At 65.2% G+C, this 15,148-nt stretch overlaps 1 protein-coding gene across 4 annotated transcripts; it reads left to right on the top strand.

The window, feature by feature from the left end:
• Positions 1 to 29: 29 nt before the first annotated feature.
• On the top strand, positions 30 to 15,010 carry PAK4 (p21 (RAC1) activated kinase 4). 4 transcript variants are annotated; one of them, XM_080608895.1, is made up of 10 exons: positions 30 to 140; positions 540 to 665; positions 10,143 to 10,366; positions 11,409 to 12,077; positions 12,629 to 13,069; positions 13,176 to 13,309; positions 13,391 to 13,517; positions 13,813 to 13,938; positions 14,035 to 14,169; positions 14,256 to 15,010. In XM_080608895.1, the coding sequence occupies exons 3-10, from the start codon at positions 10,163 to 10,165 to the stop codon at positions 14,409 to 14,411; spliced, it is 1,992 nt and encodes a 663-aa protein (XP_080465021.1). In that variant the 5' UTR covers positions 30 to 140; positions 540 to 665; positions 10,143 to 10,162; the 3' UTR covers positions 14,412 to 15,010. The 4 variants fall into 4 exon arrangements, with proteins under 4 accessions (XP_080465021.1, XP_080465023.1, XP_080465022.1 ...); XM_080608897.1 differs by lacking the exons at positions 30 to 140; positions 540 to 665 and adding an exon at positions 703 to 2,038; XM_080608896.1 differs by lacking the exons at positions 30 to 140; positions 540 to 665 and adding an exon at positions 5,620 to 5,741.
• Positions 15,011 to 15,148: the final 138 nt, after the last annotated feature.

The following is a 15,148-nucleotide window of genomic DNA, read 5'->3' as shown; positions in this document are numbered from 1 at the left end:
GGGGGCGGGTCTTGTTGCGTAGGGAACGGGAGGCGGGGCTTGTTGCCTAGGCAACGGGAGGGGGCGGGCTGGGGCTGCGGCGCCCTTACAACATGGCGGCGGCCGAGTGAGGGGGGAGCGGCGGGGCCGGGCTCGGCGGGGTGAGCGGGGCCGGGGGGGCGTAGAGGGGCTCCGGGGGGGGTTTTGAGGGGCTCGGGAGGGTTTGGGGGGAGTTCAGGGGGCTGGGGGGGGGGTTGGCGGGGGTGGGATGGGGAGGGGGGGCTTGGGGGGGGGCAAAAAGGGGAGGGGGTGAGGGGGGAAATGGGGGGCCTTGGGGGGGAATGGGGGGCCTTGGGGGGGAATGGGGGGCCTTGGGGGGGAATGGGGGGCATGGGGGGGGAATGGGGCAGGGGGAGGCGGGTGGGGGGCTTGGGGGGGTGCAGGGGGCTCCCCGGGAGCAGTCGGGGTGCCCCAAATCCCGGGGGGGCTCTGGGGGGGGGGGCGCTGCCTCCCTCGGCCCCCCCCAGCAGCCCCCAAGCAGCCCCGATTTCCTCTGGCAGGGCGAGCGGTGGGAGCTGCGCGGCCCCGTGCCCGCTGGAGGAGCGTCGCCCAGGCCCCCTGCTCCCGCGCCACGTCGCTCGCCCGGGGGCTCGGCATGCGGAGCAGCAGCGGGTGAGGAGCTGCAGGTAGGAGACGGGCAGAATCATTTCCTGACGGCGCTTTGTGTTTCTTTTTTTTTTTTTTTTTTCCCAAAAGTATTTATTCCGCGTGTGCTCTCAGCCTGTGGTACCTCCGAAGTGTCCTTTTGCCTTGCCAGCGCTCTTCCCCAGGCGCCAGCCAGAAGTGAGGGAGGAAAATCAGGGAAAGCAACATCACTGGGAGGCTTTTAGGGAAGAAGTGTTAAATGTAAAGCTTCCGGAGCCCTCCTTTGGCTCTTTGGGGCGTGCACAGCCAGGTGCTTTTCTCCCCATACGCTCAGGTCCAGCTGAGCTCACACGGGCAGTTGCAACAGGTTGCAAAGACTCAAGACCTGTTTCGTCTGCTACGTAAAGAATCAGAGAAAAAGGTCCTGGGTGCGCTCTTGTTCTGTGCTCTTTATACACCCACCGGGCTTTTCTCTCACTGCTCTCAAGGTGAGTTGAGCCATGGGGAGCTCCAGGCTGGGTTTCTCCAAGCCCTTCCGTGTTTTCCTGCCCTGCAGTGCCCCTCTCGCTCCCCTGTCTTGCCCTGGGCGGCCCTTGACGGGTCGATTTTGCCTGCTTTGGCACAGCAGGAATTGAACGAGAACAGAAAATGCCACTCCCAGCCCGTCCCGGGCTCTGGGTTTATTTGTTTGCGTAACTCTGTGCCCTCTCACTCATCTGTTCACTCATCTGAACTCAGCCGCTGCTGGAGATAAATGCATTGCGCTGCATTTTCGGCGTTCCCATGGCCGGCAGGGCTTTGTTCGCTGGGGAGGGGAAGCTGGAACAAAACAAAAAGCTTCAGGATTGCTTTTTAGCTGCGTTTCCCCCGTAACTCACGGAGTTGTGCGCCAATTAGCCGAGTGGGCTGTGTGGATGCGGATTGATTCTGACAACGCCCCGCGCAGCGGGCGGGTAAATAACTGCAAATCGGGTTTGTGGAGAACGTCCGGCGGTGGAGCACGGCTTTAGGGGACACGCAGCCCCCGTAGGAGAGCTGCGGGTGGCTTGGGAGGGTCCTGAATAAAGCCCCAAACAAAGTCGGAGCCGTGGCCAAAGAACAAGCAGCCTGCTGCCAGAACAAACATTAACCAGCCCTGGCAGCCTCTTGAGGAAGTTTCCCTCGCCCTGGCGGAGAACCCAACCCGTCGGACACATTTATGGCCCCCCGGCCGGGCCGAGGGAGGCTTCCGTGAGCTGCGTGCGGCTCCCCGGTAGCAGGGCTGCCGAAACGTGAGACGTGGCGCGGGCGTAGCGCGAGGCCGACGTCACGGAGCTGCCTGCGGCTCCTGACCCGTGACCGTCCCGGGGAAGGCTGGCTGGGAACCTCCCGGCTCCGCTGCTGCTGCGCGCTGCCCCGACGTCCCCAAGCAGAGGTAATTAACCCGGAGATAATCGGCAGCTGGAAGAGCTGCGGGAGCTTCCCGGGAAGGTAGGGAGGAGGTAATGGCTGCTGCCAGCTCAGGTTCCGCGTTCACCTCAGGGTGGAAACTCTCCCCCCGCCCCGTTGTGAGCTCCCCCGATGTTTCCAGATAGCGGTTATCTCCCTCCGCGTGTGCGGGGCTGCCGTTTATTTTGCCAGCACTTATCACCTCGCCCAGAAGGAAGCGGTCCCTAGAAAAATGGAAAAATCACAGAGCTTTCCTCCGGAGCCCGCAGCTTGGTGCCCCCGCTGCCTTTTGGCGGCTTGTTTGTCGCTGGGCGAGCGCTGCGGGTTGTTGGGTTCGCCGCTGGCAGCTCACCGGGTGCTGCCCCCGTTCTGGGGGCGGGGGTTTTTGGGGTGCTGGCGGTGTTTTAAACGCCTGTTTCCAGAGCACGTTGGCGCGAGGTGCTCGCGACGCCCTTCCCTTCGGTTCTGTTCAGAGCCTGCAGGCGGGAGGACGGGGCCCCCAAATCCCACCCGGCTCCAGGAGGAATCCCAGGGGGGTTGGGCGGTTTCTGTGCAGCCCAATTAATTACAGCTACGTGGGTTTTAGTTAATGAAACTTAATTTCTCCTGAGCCTGGCAGAGAAAGGGAGGGATGCGAGCCATGGTGGGTTTATGGCTGCCCAGCTGTGGCCTGGAGAACTTGCTGCTTTCTTGGATTTCGATGATTTTCAGGTGGAAACCGCGTTCTTTCCCCAGGCGTTCACATTTTATGCTTCGTTGGGGTTTTTCTTGTTTTTTTTGGGGGGGGATTTTTGGGCAGGGATGAGCAGAGGAAGGAGCCCCTTGCTGCCGCTCAGCGCCCCGCGAGCTCTGTGCACCTTTGAACCAAACCCTTTGGGTTTCTCCCCAGGTAAATACTCGCCATGCATGCTCCCAGCTCCTGTTTCGGGATCGGGGGATCCACGAACGCCGCTGGCCCCCCCCTGGGAGGTGATTAATTAACGCCTGTTTTAATAAAAAGCTGGCTGTAACGAACAATTAAATTCCGAGCTGCGCTCGCTCCCCTCTTCCTCTCCCCGTGTCGCACTCTTACACGGCGCGGATGAGCTGTAATTTTTGTCGGTGGTGTAAGAGGCTAATTAAAGGTTTGCCTCGGCTAATCAGCTCGCAGTTTAATTAGCACCAAGCTGTAAATGGCAGAAGTGGACTTCTCGGTAGCGGGCTGGGGCCAGGGGAGCTCTGGGTTGGGGCCCGGGGAGCTCCGGTGTGGCCCCCCTGCCCCGTCCATCAGGTGCAGCGCCCGGTGGCTCGTTAGCAGCGTGTAATTAACGTGCTGGCCGGGGGGGAATCGCCGGAGCCGGCCGTGTCAGCCCTTCCCCGCATTCTTGGCGTGCCGCGCTGCCGGCCCCTGCCCTGCAGAGGCTCTCGGAGGCGGGTTTGGGGAAGGCTCCAGCCGGGCTCCCGTGTCCCTCGCACCTCCCTGAGCCTCCTTGGCGGCCCTGGGAGCTCTGGGAGCCGAGCCCGGCGCCGCTTCACGTTCAAATCTTCGTCACCGGCTGCTCGGGGGCTGCCGCCAGCCTCCGGGACCTCGGCCGGGCCGCGCTCCCTCTTCGTTTCCCTCCTCGGCCGCAGGATCCCGGCGAGCCCGGCCGGCTCCGCGTGTTCCCCGCTGGCTTCGCTGGAGCAGAGTCGGCAGATAGCGATCGCGTGCGGCTCCTCCGCCCTCAAACGAAGGCGCACGGAAAAACCTGTTTGTCCTCGGCGGGGTGGGAGGAGGCGATGCCAGATACACACCGGGAGCCTTTTTCCTTTCTTTAAATCCCCTTGAAATCCTCCTTGAGGGTTTGGTTAACCCCCCCTTGCGACGCAGGCGCGGCCGTGGGAGGTTTTCCACACCGTGGTGACGCTGCTCGCGCTTCCACAGCAGCTCTCCTGAGAAGGGCGTTCGCCAAAAACTCCCTTTTCGAGCCCAAAAGGCAGCGTGTGCCCCGAGCCTGCCAGGAGGGGCCGGCGGCGGTGGGGCCGGCTGCTCCGATGTGGCTTTTTCCCCAGCTGGTGGAAGTGCCGGGGCCTGGCCGGCCTCTCCCGAGGTTTCTGTTGGTACGGAACATGCGGAGAGCGCCGGGAATCCGCTCACCTCGGCTGTTCCTTCTTCCCTCGCCGATTTTTTTTTCCGAGCGCGGTAGCGCGAAGGCGGCGAATCCTTTTTCACCTGGCACCTCCTGGGAGCCCTTCGCCGTCCTCCCAGACCATCCGCCGGGGGACCCGCTCCTCCTCGCGCAGCGACGCAGGGCGAGAGCCACGAGAGGCTCCCAGAAACCGGCGTTTTGAGCCCGTCGACCCTGAATCATCGCCGGGCAGCCCCGCGGGCTCTGCGTGGGTGGAAAAAGCCAGAGGAGCTTCTCACCCGAAGCCTGAACCGCGCTGGGTGGCTGCAGAAAGCAGGCAAAGCCCTGGTCGTCCCCGAACCCGAATTAATCCCCCCCGCACCGCGGGTCCGGGGCCGTCCGCAGGGCGGGGGTTAGGAAGAGGTGCTTTGGCCGAGCCGGTTAGAATTCGGAGAGATTTGGGGGCTGGAGCTGTGCCTTTGAAGTCCCTTTTAATCTTTCTGCGAATTAACGAGCGCGTTTCACAAGGCTCTGAAACCGCTGCTAGGGGCTCTTTGTGCTCCTGGCAGCCGAGGAGGGCAGCTGCTGGAGTTTCGTGGTCTGGAGAGTTGGGAATCGGAGATTTCGGAGCTGCTGCTTGTCGCCGCCAGCGTCAGAGGCGTCGCTCCGCAGAAGGACAAGCGGCTTTGGCCTCTCGCGCCGAGAGACGCGGCGGCGTGAGCGCGCTCCCGGTCAGCTCCGCTGCTGCTTCTCCTCTCCGGAGGATGGCACGAGGAACGTGAGGGTGCCCCCGGGGAGTTGGGGCTGGGAGAGGCTCCTCTCCACCCGGCGATCTCTTTTTATTTTAATTTCCGACGCGATTCTCGGAAGGCTTCCAGGCGCCCGTTAGCGGGCCGGCGGCGCTGCGGCGGGCGTTTTGATCCCGGAATATTCTGCAAGGGGACAAATCAGAGGAAAAGGAGCGCGAATGGGAAGCGAGCGATCGAGTCGTGAACCCCGGCAGGCGATTCACGTTCCCAGCTGTGCTTTCTTCCCCCCCCCTCCCAACTTAGATGAGGCATAGAAGTGAAAAGAAAACCCCGCAGACCACCGGGCTCCTCGCTGCCTCTCGCCCCCCTGGTTTGCGACCCGGAGCCACCCCAGTGAGGGCTAGCAGCGTTCCCGGGGCTCTCTGAGCCCTGCAGAGAGTCCCCACCGTGTCCCCTGGCCGGGTTTTGGGGCTGCCGGCTCCTAACCCGGGGTGCCGACACCAGCCCAGCCTGCCCGCGGCGCGTTTGGCTCCAGCACCGTGCTCCCAGTGCTCCCAGCGCCGTGCCCTGGGCTTTGCGGGACCGGGAAGCGCCGGGAGAGCCGCGGGGCTTCCTCCGTCCTGCCCCGTTCCCAGGAGCGGGCCCTTGACTGGCTGCTTTGTTTCAAATGTTGCTGCCTCATTGGCTCCCCCGGCTCAAATCTGCTCCGCTCCAGCTCCGCTTGGTGCGAGCTTCGCTTCTTTAACCCCTCCGAGCCTCGCGGCCGCTCTTCGCCTGGCTGCTCGTCCTCCTTCCCTCCCTCCCTCCCGGCTCTCCCGACACGGCGGCAGAGACGCTCCCGGTCCGGAAAATGGTAATTAGAGCTCCTGTTACAATTAGAGCTCCCGTTACACCGCGGGGACCCGATCCTTCGGTCGCCAACCTCGCAGCGAGACCGGGGAGCACGCGTGCGCGGGGCTCGGCCGCTCGCCGTTGTGCCCCCGCTCCCCTCGGGGCTGCCGCCCCCGGCCTGCTTCCCCTCCACTGGGAAGCTCGCGGCTTCAAGAGGGGGAGCCCTAAACCCCATTTCTGTCCCCTTTTCCCCCAAAAGGGAGACCCTCCGGGGGTTCCCTCGGTCCCCGCACCCTCCCGCTCGGTGTTCTCGGGCAGTTTTCTTCCCCTCTCTCCCCTCGGGCTCGCAGCAGGACGGCGCAGGTGAGTGGCGCAGAGTCCTGCCGGGGTTTTATTTTATTATTAGCTTAAGGAGCTTCAGGTGGGCTTTTGGGGAGGGGCGGGCGCTGAGGGAAGGCTCCTGGGGGAAGGCTCTTTGCTTTCGGAGGTCGGGCGCCCCTGGAAATGCCTGGAGCAAGAGGGGCTCTCCCCGTCCTGCCGCTGGAGCGGGAGGCTCTGCGCACTCGAGGCTCTCCTGCCTCCTAAAATCGAAGCGGATGGGTTTGTTTCGGCTTGGAGCGGGGAACCGAGCTGCCCCTGGGCCCCTCTTCAGTCCTCCTCTCCGGGTTTTGTTTTGCCTGTGGAAGGTGCTGGCGCGAGGGGAGGGTTCTGCCCTGCTTGGTTTACTCCCCGCCGGCCAGAAGTGTTTGTTAATGGCTGACTAATTAAACAAAGCGCAGATAAAGGGAACGGGGACCTGGGCTGAGGAATGTGCCGGGCATCGGTGGAGGCAGCGGGCTGGATTTTAACCCCTTCCTCCCCCCCCAGACCCCCGGGGCCTGGCAGGGACCTCCTAGCGAGGGCTGCGTCCCGCCGAGCCCGGCTGCCCTCAGATTCATCCAGAAACGGGATTTCCGCCCGAAACGCCGCGCGGGGTTTTTCTGCCGTGCGAGGAAGGGGGCTGGCGCTCGGGAGGCTTCTCCGGGTGGCGGTTCGGGGGCGAGAGCCGTGGCGGGGAGCCCCGGGGATGGAAGGGAGGGCGCTGCGGAAAGGCAGCGCGACGCTCGCAGGTGGCCCGCGGGAGCGAGCGGCAGAGCACAGCGCGTGCGCGCCCTCGGATGACTTCAGCCGGCGGCGGCGCCTCCGAGGGGAAGCTGCCCTCGCTCGGGAACCCGCGCTCAGGCCGCCCGTGGCTGTCCGGGAGCTGGGATCGGCCTTGTCAAGGTAACGAGCCCGCGCGGGGAGCCTCGCGGGGGGCCCCCGAGGTGGCTGCGTGCTCGCCCCTGAGAAATCCCCCTCGGGATTTCAGCCGAGGGAAGCCTCTGGAGGGGCAGAACGGGGAGCGGGCTCTGCGTGGGGCCTTACAAATGAGAAAAGGCTTAAACCAGGACGGGGCGGAGGCAAAACCTTCCCTCTTCCCAGCAGGCTGGGGGTCTGCGAGCACTTAAAACGGGGAGCAGGAAGGCAAATCCCCGGCCGGGAGCGTTGCTGCGGACGCCTGGAGCGAGGCGGGCGCCGGGGCCGGGATTTCCTGCGTGAAGAAAGGGATTGTCCCCGGAGCTGTGAAGTTTCGCGCCGGGTAGCGTGTCGGAAGCGGAGTCGGGAGCCTTAGAATGGAAGGAAACGGCCCCAAATCGGCGCCAGAAGGCAGCGAAAGCGGCAAAGGAGCCGGGTGGCTTCGGTCCCGGAGGCGGCGCGCCGAAGCGCTGGGTGCGTGCGTGCGCTGGCGCGGCGTCACCCCGAAATGCTGGGAGCGAGCTGCTCCTGCAGGACGGGTTCGGTCAGCGCAGGGCTCGCCCTCCTGCTCCTAAACTCGAGCGAGAAGAGGGTTAAACAAACAAGCCCTGAAGAGCGGCCGAGACGCCGGGCGTCCTCGCGTTGGTTTTCTCCCGCTGCCTCCCCATCTCCGATGCCGCGTGGGAGGGCTGTGCTTCCTCTGGGCCGCTCGCTTTTACTGGCACACGAATAAAAACTTTGGGTTTTGGCACAGCGATCCCCAGCCGGCCGAAAAGCCGCGATCGCAGCACGTCGTGACAGCGAGGGGGCCGCCGGGTTCCTGCTCCGTCCCCAGGGTAGGTACCAGCCCCGGGGTGGAAGCGCCCGGCGCTCTCAGCCCTTCGGGCCGGGTTTGTTGGCTTCGCGCCCCGATGTGCGTCCGCAGCGCGGGCCCCGCGTCCTGCCCGTGCCCGCAGCGGGCTCATCCTTTCGCTGGGGACGCGAGGGTGACGTGGGCACGCGGGTTTTCTTCCTCGCAATCCCGTCCAGCCAGCTCTGAGAGGCGCGTGGCGGCGCGAGGATGCCCAGGGCAGCGGCCGGTTCAGGTGCCACCACCCGTGCTGTGCCAGCGGCCCTGTTCGCAGCTGGCTTTTGGGGGAAAAGCGAAATAATTTAGGGCTCGTTTCACCACCTGGGGAAGGCGCTGGGTGTTATTTTTGCTCTCCTCGCTCAGAAATTTCTGCCTTTCCCCCTCCCAGGCTGAGGCCTGGAGGAGCTCGGAGGCGGCGGCCGCAGGGACCGAGGTGGCGCCGCCCTCCAGCAGCTGCTCTGCTGCCGATTCCACGTAAAGCTGTTGATTTTAGGAAAAGTTTTGCCAGCGCCCTGAGCTCCTGCTGGGCAGAATCAAAACCGTACCTTGGAGCTCGGAAGGATGCGGGGGTGTAAACAAGCCCCCATTGTGCCTGCCCCGGGTGTTTACACCAGGAGAAACCGCTCCGGGGTCCGCCCTGGGGCCAGGCTTCCTCCGCGGGCGGCACCGGGCTTTGTCCCTCGCTGTCCTTCGGGCTGGTACCACCTCGTGTCCTGTCCTCGTGCCCCCGCCGGCAGGTCCCGCGGGCTGCCTCGGCATTTTGCATGGCCGAGCCGCTGGGGAGCTGCGGGAACACGGCCCTGGATGTGGGAGGGCGTCGAGGACGTCGAGCTCGGGGGCGGCAGCCTGAAGGGACCCCCGGGGAAAGGGGATTTGTTCCCTTTTTGTTCCATTTTGGCACCAAACGGGCTTCTCTCTGCTGCTGGATTTCCATCCCCTCGTCCCGGGAGGCTGGGGATGTCCCAGAAGGGAACGCCATGCCGGCGACCAGCAGGCATTGCGTGGGGACCTCTTGCAGGTGGCTTTTGTCGGTGGTTTTATTTTTTTAACGCGTCCCCCCCCGGGGTGTTGGCAAGTGAAGCTGAAGCCTGGCGAGCGGTGCAGCTCCTGCCCGAGCCCTGCTTTGTGCAGCTTGGCAGGCCACGAGTGGGCTTGGACTCCGTGCCCAAACCAGGCTGGCTAGGTTTAGTTCCAGCGGCCTCGACGTGCGTATTTGAGGCTCCTCGGTGGGTGTTCAAGCACCTGAGCAAACGCTTGGTTCTTCTGAGGCTCCGGGCTCGGCCGCTCGCCGCTTCCTGAGAGTCACCGAGCCACCTGGGCTGGCCCTCGCTGCCTGCCTGCTTCCTGCTCTGCACCTGGAGGTTCGCAGAAGGCTCCCAGCTTGTAATTGCGGGCGGCTTTTGCTCAACTTCTTAAGTTTAGGAGCGTTACATCAAAGTGGGCTGAGTAAAGGGAAGCTGCTGCGGCGACAGCACAATTCGGGTGCCCTGGACCAGTCCGACGCGCTGCCAAGAGGTGTTAAAGGCTGCTGGCTTTGCGGGACCACAAAGCAGGACCTGGATCTGCACAACAAAAATCCAAAAACCCACGCGTCGCGGCGGAGAACGTCGTCCCCAACTTGGGAAGGTGCTCGAGGAAACGCCTCGAAGGGAGGTTCGGAGGTACGCCGACGTGTGCGCTGCCACGTTCCAGCTCTCGGCGGCGTGAAACGTGAGATCAGCCCTAAAACCCTGGGTTCCGGGGGCAAAATACCTCAGGGAGCTCGCTTGCGGAGAGGCTGGGAGGAGAAGAGAAGAGCTGAAGACGTCGTCCAGCCGGGCGGTGACAAGGAGGACGTGGGCTGAAGGACTTCTTGTGTGCTGTGTGCCCAAAAGGTTCCCTGGGCTGCCCCGGTTTGCGATCGCTGCCGTGCCGTCGCGTGATAAAAGCAGGAGGGAGAGAGCAGACTGATGCTGCCGGGGGCTTTTAAGTCCAGGGGAGACCAAACGTGTCTTGGGACACGCGTGAACCAGCCGGGAAGAGAATGGGGGGTGAGCGGGAGGGACGGGAGAGCTGCGGGGTCGGGGCGGCCCTAAAAAGGGAGCAGCAGCCGGGTGCGAGGGCTGCACGATGAGGTTCGGGTCCACGTCGGGCTTGTGGTGGCTCACGGTGTTTCCTTTTTGGCACGGGTGCCGCGAGGAGTTATTTTAGCAGAGAGCGAGGTCGGTTCCTGGAGCGGGGACGCTGCTTTTACAGGTCCCAACGCAGTGCCCGCCTCTGTCCTCCGGGCCTCACTTTTCCCTCCCGTGTGCCCCCCAGGTCCTCTAGCCAGCCTCACCATGTTCAGCAAGAAGAAGAAACGCATCGAGATCTCGGCCCCCTCCAACTTCGAGCACCGCGTCCACACGGGCTACGACCAGCAGGAGCAGAAGTTCACGGGGCTGCCGCGGCAATGGCAGGGCATCATCGAGGAGTCGGCCAAGCGGCCCAAGCCGCTGGTGGACCCCGTGTGCATCACCGCCATCCAGCACGGCTCGCAGAAGGTAGGCAGCTCCTCGGGGAGGGCTGGCGGTGCTGCTTTCGGGGCCAGGAAGCCCAGGCTGGGTTTTGTGCCCCCCCCCCCCCCTCCCCGGGGTGCCACGCAGCAGGTAAGGTGGCAGCCGGGTCCCCGTAACCCGCGGGGTCCTTCGGACGTCTCCACGTCCCCCCTGCCTGCTCGCCTTCCCCCGTGCAGGACGGGGACCACCGCACAGGAGGGAGGTGGGTGCAGAGGAAAGCCTCTCCCCATCCTCACCCCTGTGGGGGGAAAAAAAAAAATCATACGAGAAAACGCAAACGAAGCGGTGCCTTGTCCCTTCCCCTCCCCTCCCCTCCCCGTGCCTGTTTCCCCAAGCCGCCGTTACGTCATTTTTTAAAGCCTGCCTCGTCTGCCCGCCTCAGCCGAGGAAACCCCGCCATCCCCAGCTCCGCTGTTCCTCCTCTGTCACCCTCATTTGGTCCCCGGCATCTCCCTTCTGCTCTGCTGGCCCCCGCCACGGGCCTGCTTTGGCTGGATGCTCCAACAGCGCGAAAAAAGGGGTGTGGAGACTGTGCTCCCCACAGCCCGGGGTGGCGATGGCTTTTGCTTCGTGGGAGAGGGTCCTGGCAGCACTCCCCTCGCTCTTTATCTGGGTCCGACAGTGCCTGGAAACCTCCTGGAGGGGCTCAGGACAGCGTGGAGTGGGCCCTGAGGCCGTGGGGAAGCCAGAGCCGCTTCCCCCTTCCTCCTGGCCTCGAGCATCGTCCTATGCGGGGCTGCACGGCCCTGCTGGGCTCGGCCAGCTCCCATTAACAGTGCTCTGCTAATTGCGTGGCGATTTAAAGGACTGGGAGCATCCAGGCCAGCCGGCAGAAACCCCATCCCTTCCCCTCATCTCCCCTCGTCCTGTCTGTGTGAGCCGCCCCCTCCCCGTCCCCGTCACCACCAGGCATTTCATTTTTATTTTTTTTTATTTTCTTCCCTTTTCTTTTTTTTTCTTTTCTTTTCTTTTGTTGTGTTTGTGTTCCGTGTTCCTGCCCGCCTCCCGTCCCGCCTCCTGCGCAAAGACCATCGTGCGGGGCACCAAAGCCGCCAAGGACGGCTCCCTGACCTGGCTGCTGGACGAGTTTGAGAACATGTCCGTGTCCCGTTCCAATTCTCTGCGCAGGGACAGCCCCCCCTTCCCGCCCCGCCGCGACCAGCTCTACCAGGAGAATGGCCTCTCCGAGGGCCCGGCCGCAGCCCGCCCGCACGAGGACGCCGGCCGGAGCAAGGACAAGAAGCTCCACGGGGCCCGCGGCGAGCTAGAGCAGGGCAAGGAGAGACCCCGGGACAGGGAGGAGCAGCGCGCCCACCCGCAGCAGCCCCGCGGCCAGGAGCCCGGCCCCAAGGGCGCTGCCCCCGCCGGCGGCCGCCCGCCCCCTCCCGAGTACCCCAAGCCCCCCGAGCGGGACGGCTGGCGGGACGGCCCCGCCGACAGGGACTGCAGCGAGCCGGCCGAGCGCGTGGTGCGGCGGGAGCGCGCGGAGCCCTCCGACAGGCGCCCCAAGTCCACCTACACCGGCGAGACCAGCCCGCAGTCCCCCCGCGACAAGCGCCCGCTCTCGGGGCCCAATATCCGGACTCCCAACATCCCCGTGTCTGAAGGGGTGATGAAGACGGCTCAGCAGACGGGACGGCCTTTTAATACCTACCCGCGGGCCGAGACCGACCCCGTCAGGGGCGCAGGTTCACAGGTAAAGGCTCCCCCGCTCCCCTCCGCGCAGAGCCGGCCCGCTTGGCAGAGATCTCTCCTTCCCCGGCAGCCCGGCCTGGGTTTTTTCTTTGTCTCCTCGCTCTGCCTGTCCTCCGCCTCCTACAAAAGCAGCCTCTCTCCTCCGCTTCCTAAGCAAGCGCCGGCTAACGGGCTCCTGCGCTCTGATTGGGACTGGCCTGTGCCGAAGACCACCGGCCCCGCGCCGGCCGCGTCTGCTCCATGCTTTCCTCCCCGGGGCCGTGTCGACGGCGCCCCTCAGCTCCCTCGCGCCGGCCCCGGCCTCTTTCGGGGGCACGCGGGCTCCGAAGCAGCCTCCGGCGCCTCTGCGGTCGCCTCTTCCCTGCTCTCCTCGCTGTCCTTGCTCCTTCTCAGCCCGTCCGACGCCGCCTTTTCCTTTGGCAGCCTCCAGCCTTGCCGCCGCCTGGACGCTGCGGTGTTGGCACCCGGCGCTTGGGGGCCAGCGGCCAAATCCCACGCCAGCCGCGCGCTCCCGCGGCGTTAACAGCCCCTCTCCTCCTCTCTCCCCCGCAGGCAGAGCACCGGCCGGGACGACCGCAGGAGGTGGCATCGAACGGGCCGGTGAGCGGCACCACCGGCTCCTCCCGCGCCCACCCGCCCGGCCCACCGCGCTCCAAAGGCCCCGAGCCCCCCGCCGGCCTCACCCCGCACGCCTCCGACCCCCACCTCGCTCGCCAGCCCCTGCCCGGCCCCCCGCTGCCCGCCGCCGCCCCGCAGCAGCCCCGCTCGCCGCAGCGGGAGCCCCAGCGTGTCTCCCACGAGCAGTTCCGGGCGGCCCTGCAGATGGTGGTGGACCCCGGGGACCCCCGCACCTACCTGGACAACTTCATCAAGATCGGCGAGGGCTCCACCGGCATCGTCTGCATCGCCACCATCAAGAGCACCGGCAAGCTGGTGGCCGTCAAGAAGATGGACCTGCGCAAGCAGCAGCGGCGCGAGCTGCTCTTTAACGAGGTGCGGGCGGCGGAGCGGGGACCCCCTGCTTTTGGGGGTCGAACGCGGACGCTTTCGGGGCTGGGAGCCGGGCGCCGCTGAGCCTTCCCCTGCCTCTGCCCCGCAGGTGGTGATCATGCGGGACTACCAGCACGAGAACGTGGTGGAGATGTACAACAGCTACCTGGTGGGCGACGAGCTCTGGGTGGTGATGGAGTTCCTGGAGGGCGGCGCACTCACCGACATCGTCACGCACACCAGGTGGGTGCCCGGGCTCCCTGGCCCCCTCGCCCGGTCCCCGGGGTTGCTCCTTGGCCTCTCACCCTCCCTCTCGCCCCACAGGATGAACGAGGAGCAGATCGCGGCCGTCTGCTTGGCCGTGCTCAAGGCCCTGTCCGTCCTGCACGCGCAGGGCGTCATCCACCGCGACATCAAGAGCGACTCCATTCTGCTGACGCACGACGGCAGGGTAAGCGTGGCTTCTTTTTTCCCCTTCTCCAAAACCCCACCAGGAACCGGCAGCAGCAGTGTTCCCCAGGAGCCACCAAAGCTTTTCGAGGCTCTTCGAGGCAGAGATGCGAGCTGAGAGCCTGTGGGAGGCAATTTGGGGTGGGAGCGGGACTGTGAGGCACCTGAAACCCCCCCCGGGATGGGGTTGATCCCGGAAAGCAGCGAAGGGCTTCAGCGAGGACAAGAGCAGAGCGTCCCCCCCCGGCTGAAACAGGGCCGGGGCCGTTCTCACTGCTGCCTTCCCCGGCCTCCAGGTGAAACTCTCCGATTTTGGGTTTTGCGCCCAAGTGAACAAGGAGGTGCCACGGCGCAAGTCGCTGGTGGGGACCCCGTACTGGATGGCGCCGGAGCTCATCTCCCGCTTGCCCTACGGCCCCGAGGTGAGCGCGTGGGGCGAGGGGGGCGGCTCTGGGGCTGGGGGGGGCGGCGTCGCCCCCAAAGGAACCCCCGTCACGCTCCCCGCCTCCTGCCCGCAGGTGGATATCTGGTCCCTGGGCGTGATGGTTATCGAGATGGTCGACGGGGAGCCGCCGTACTTTAACGAGCCGCCCTTAAAGGCCATGAAGATGATCCGAGACAATCTGCCCCCCAAGCTCAAAAACATGCACAAGGTAAAGGGGCAGCCGGGCCGGGGACACCCCCGGGCTGCGTCCCTGCTCCGTGCCCCCCCGACCCCTGTCCCCCTCTCTCCCCGCAGGTTTCCCCCTCTCTCAAAGGCTTCCTCGACCGCATGCTGGTGCGGGATCCGGTGCAGCGGGCCACGGCCAACGAACTCTTGAAGCACCCCTTCCTGGGCAAGGCGGGCCCCCCCTCCTGCATCGTGCCCCTCATGCGCCAGAACCGCATGCGGTGAGGGGCCGGCAGCCGCCCCGGCGCCATCCTCGCTCTCGCCTCGAACTGGATTTGTGACTGTGCCACTACTGGGGGGGGGGCAGCCGGGGGGGCCCGGCCCTCCCGCACCGTACTACTGAGTCGGGGAGGGGGGAAAGCTGGTGACGGCGGCTCCGCGTGGGGACAGCAGCGAGGCCACGCCGTGATGCTGGCCCTGTCCCCCTCTTCCCCGCAGGTTTGTGGGGCCGGGGGGCTTATCCCGACTGCACCAGCCCCTGTGTCGTTCCCACCCTGGGGGGGGAGCCTTTTGGGGCATCTCAACGACATCCCCCCTTTTTCTTTTTTTCCTTTTAAATCCTCTTTCTATCCCCATCTGGCCCTGGGGTCAGGCCACCTGCACCCCCGTGGGAGGGACGTGTCCCCACAGCCCCAACACTACAGCCCCGCGGCCACACTACTGATTTGGGCCCCCCCCCTCCACCCCATCACTTTTTTTTGTTTTATTCTTTTTTTTTTTTTTTTAAACAAAAGCTATTTATATTGTCGTTTTGTAATGCCGCAGTATTGGGGTGCCCCAGGGCCACCGCGGGGCCCCCTGGAGATTACACGTGTCCTTTTGGAGAGCGCTGTGTCCCCCTGTGCTTTTTTGGGGAGGGGGGTGGGCTGCGTGCGGGGGACACGGTCACGGACGTGCAGGGCGTGCCCGTGCCCTGCAGACGCCGGCTCCCCGCTTGGGGAGGAGGAGGTAATATGGGGGGG

Source organism: Anser brachyrhynchus, assembly GCF_964034855.1.
Source record: "Anser brachyrhynchus genome assembly, contig: SCAFFOLD_424, whole genome shotgun sequence".
Lineage (NCBI taxonomy): Eukaryota > Metazoa > Chordata > Aves > Anseriformes > Anatidae > Anser > Anser brachyrhynchus.
This window is presented reverse-complemented; position numbering and strand designations above follow the sequence as displayed.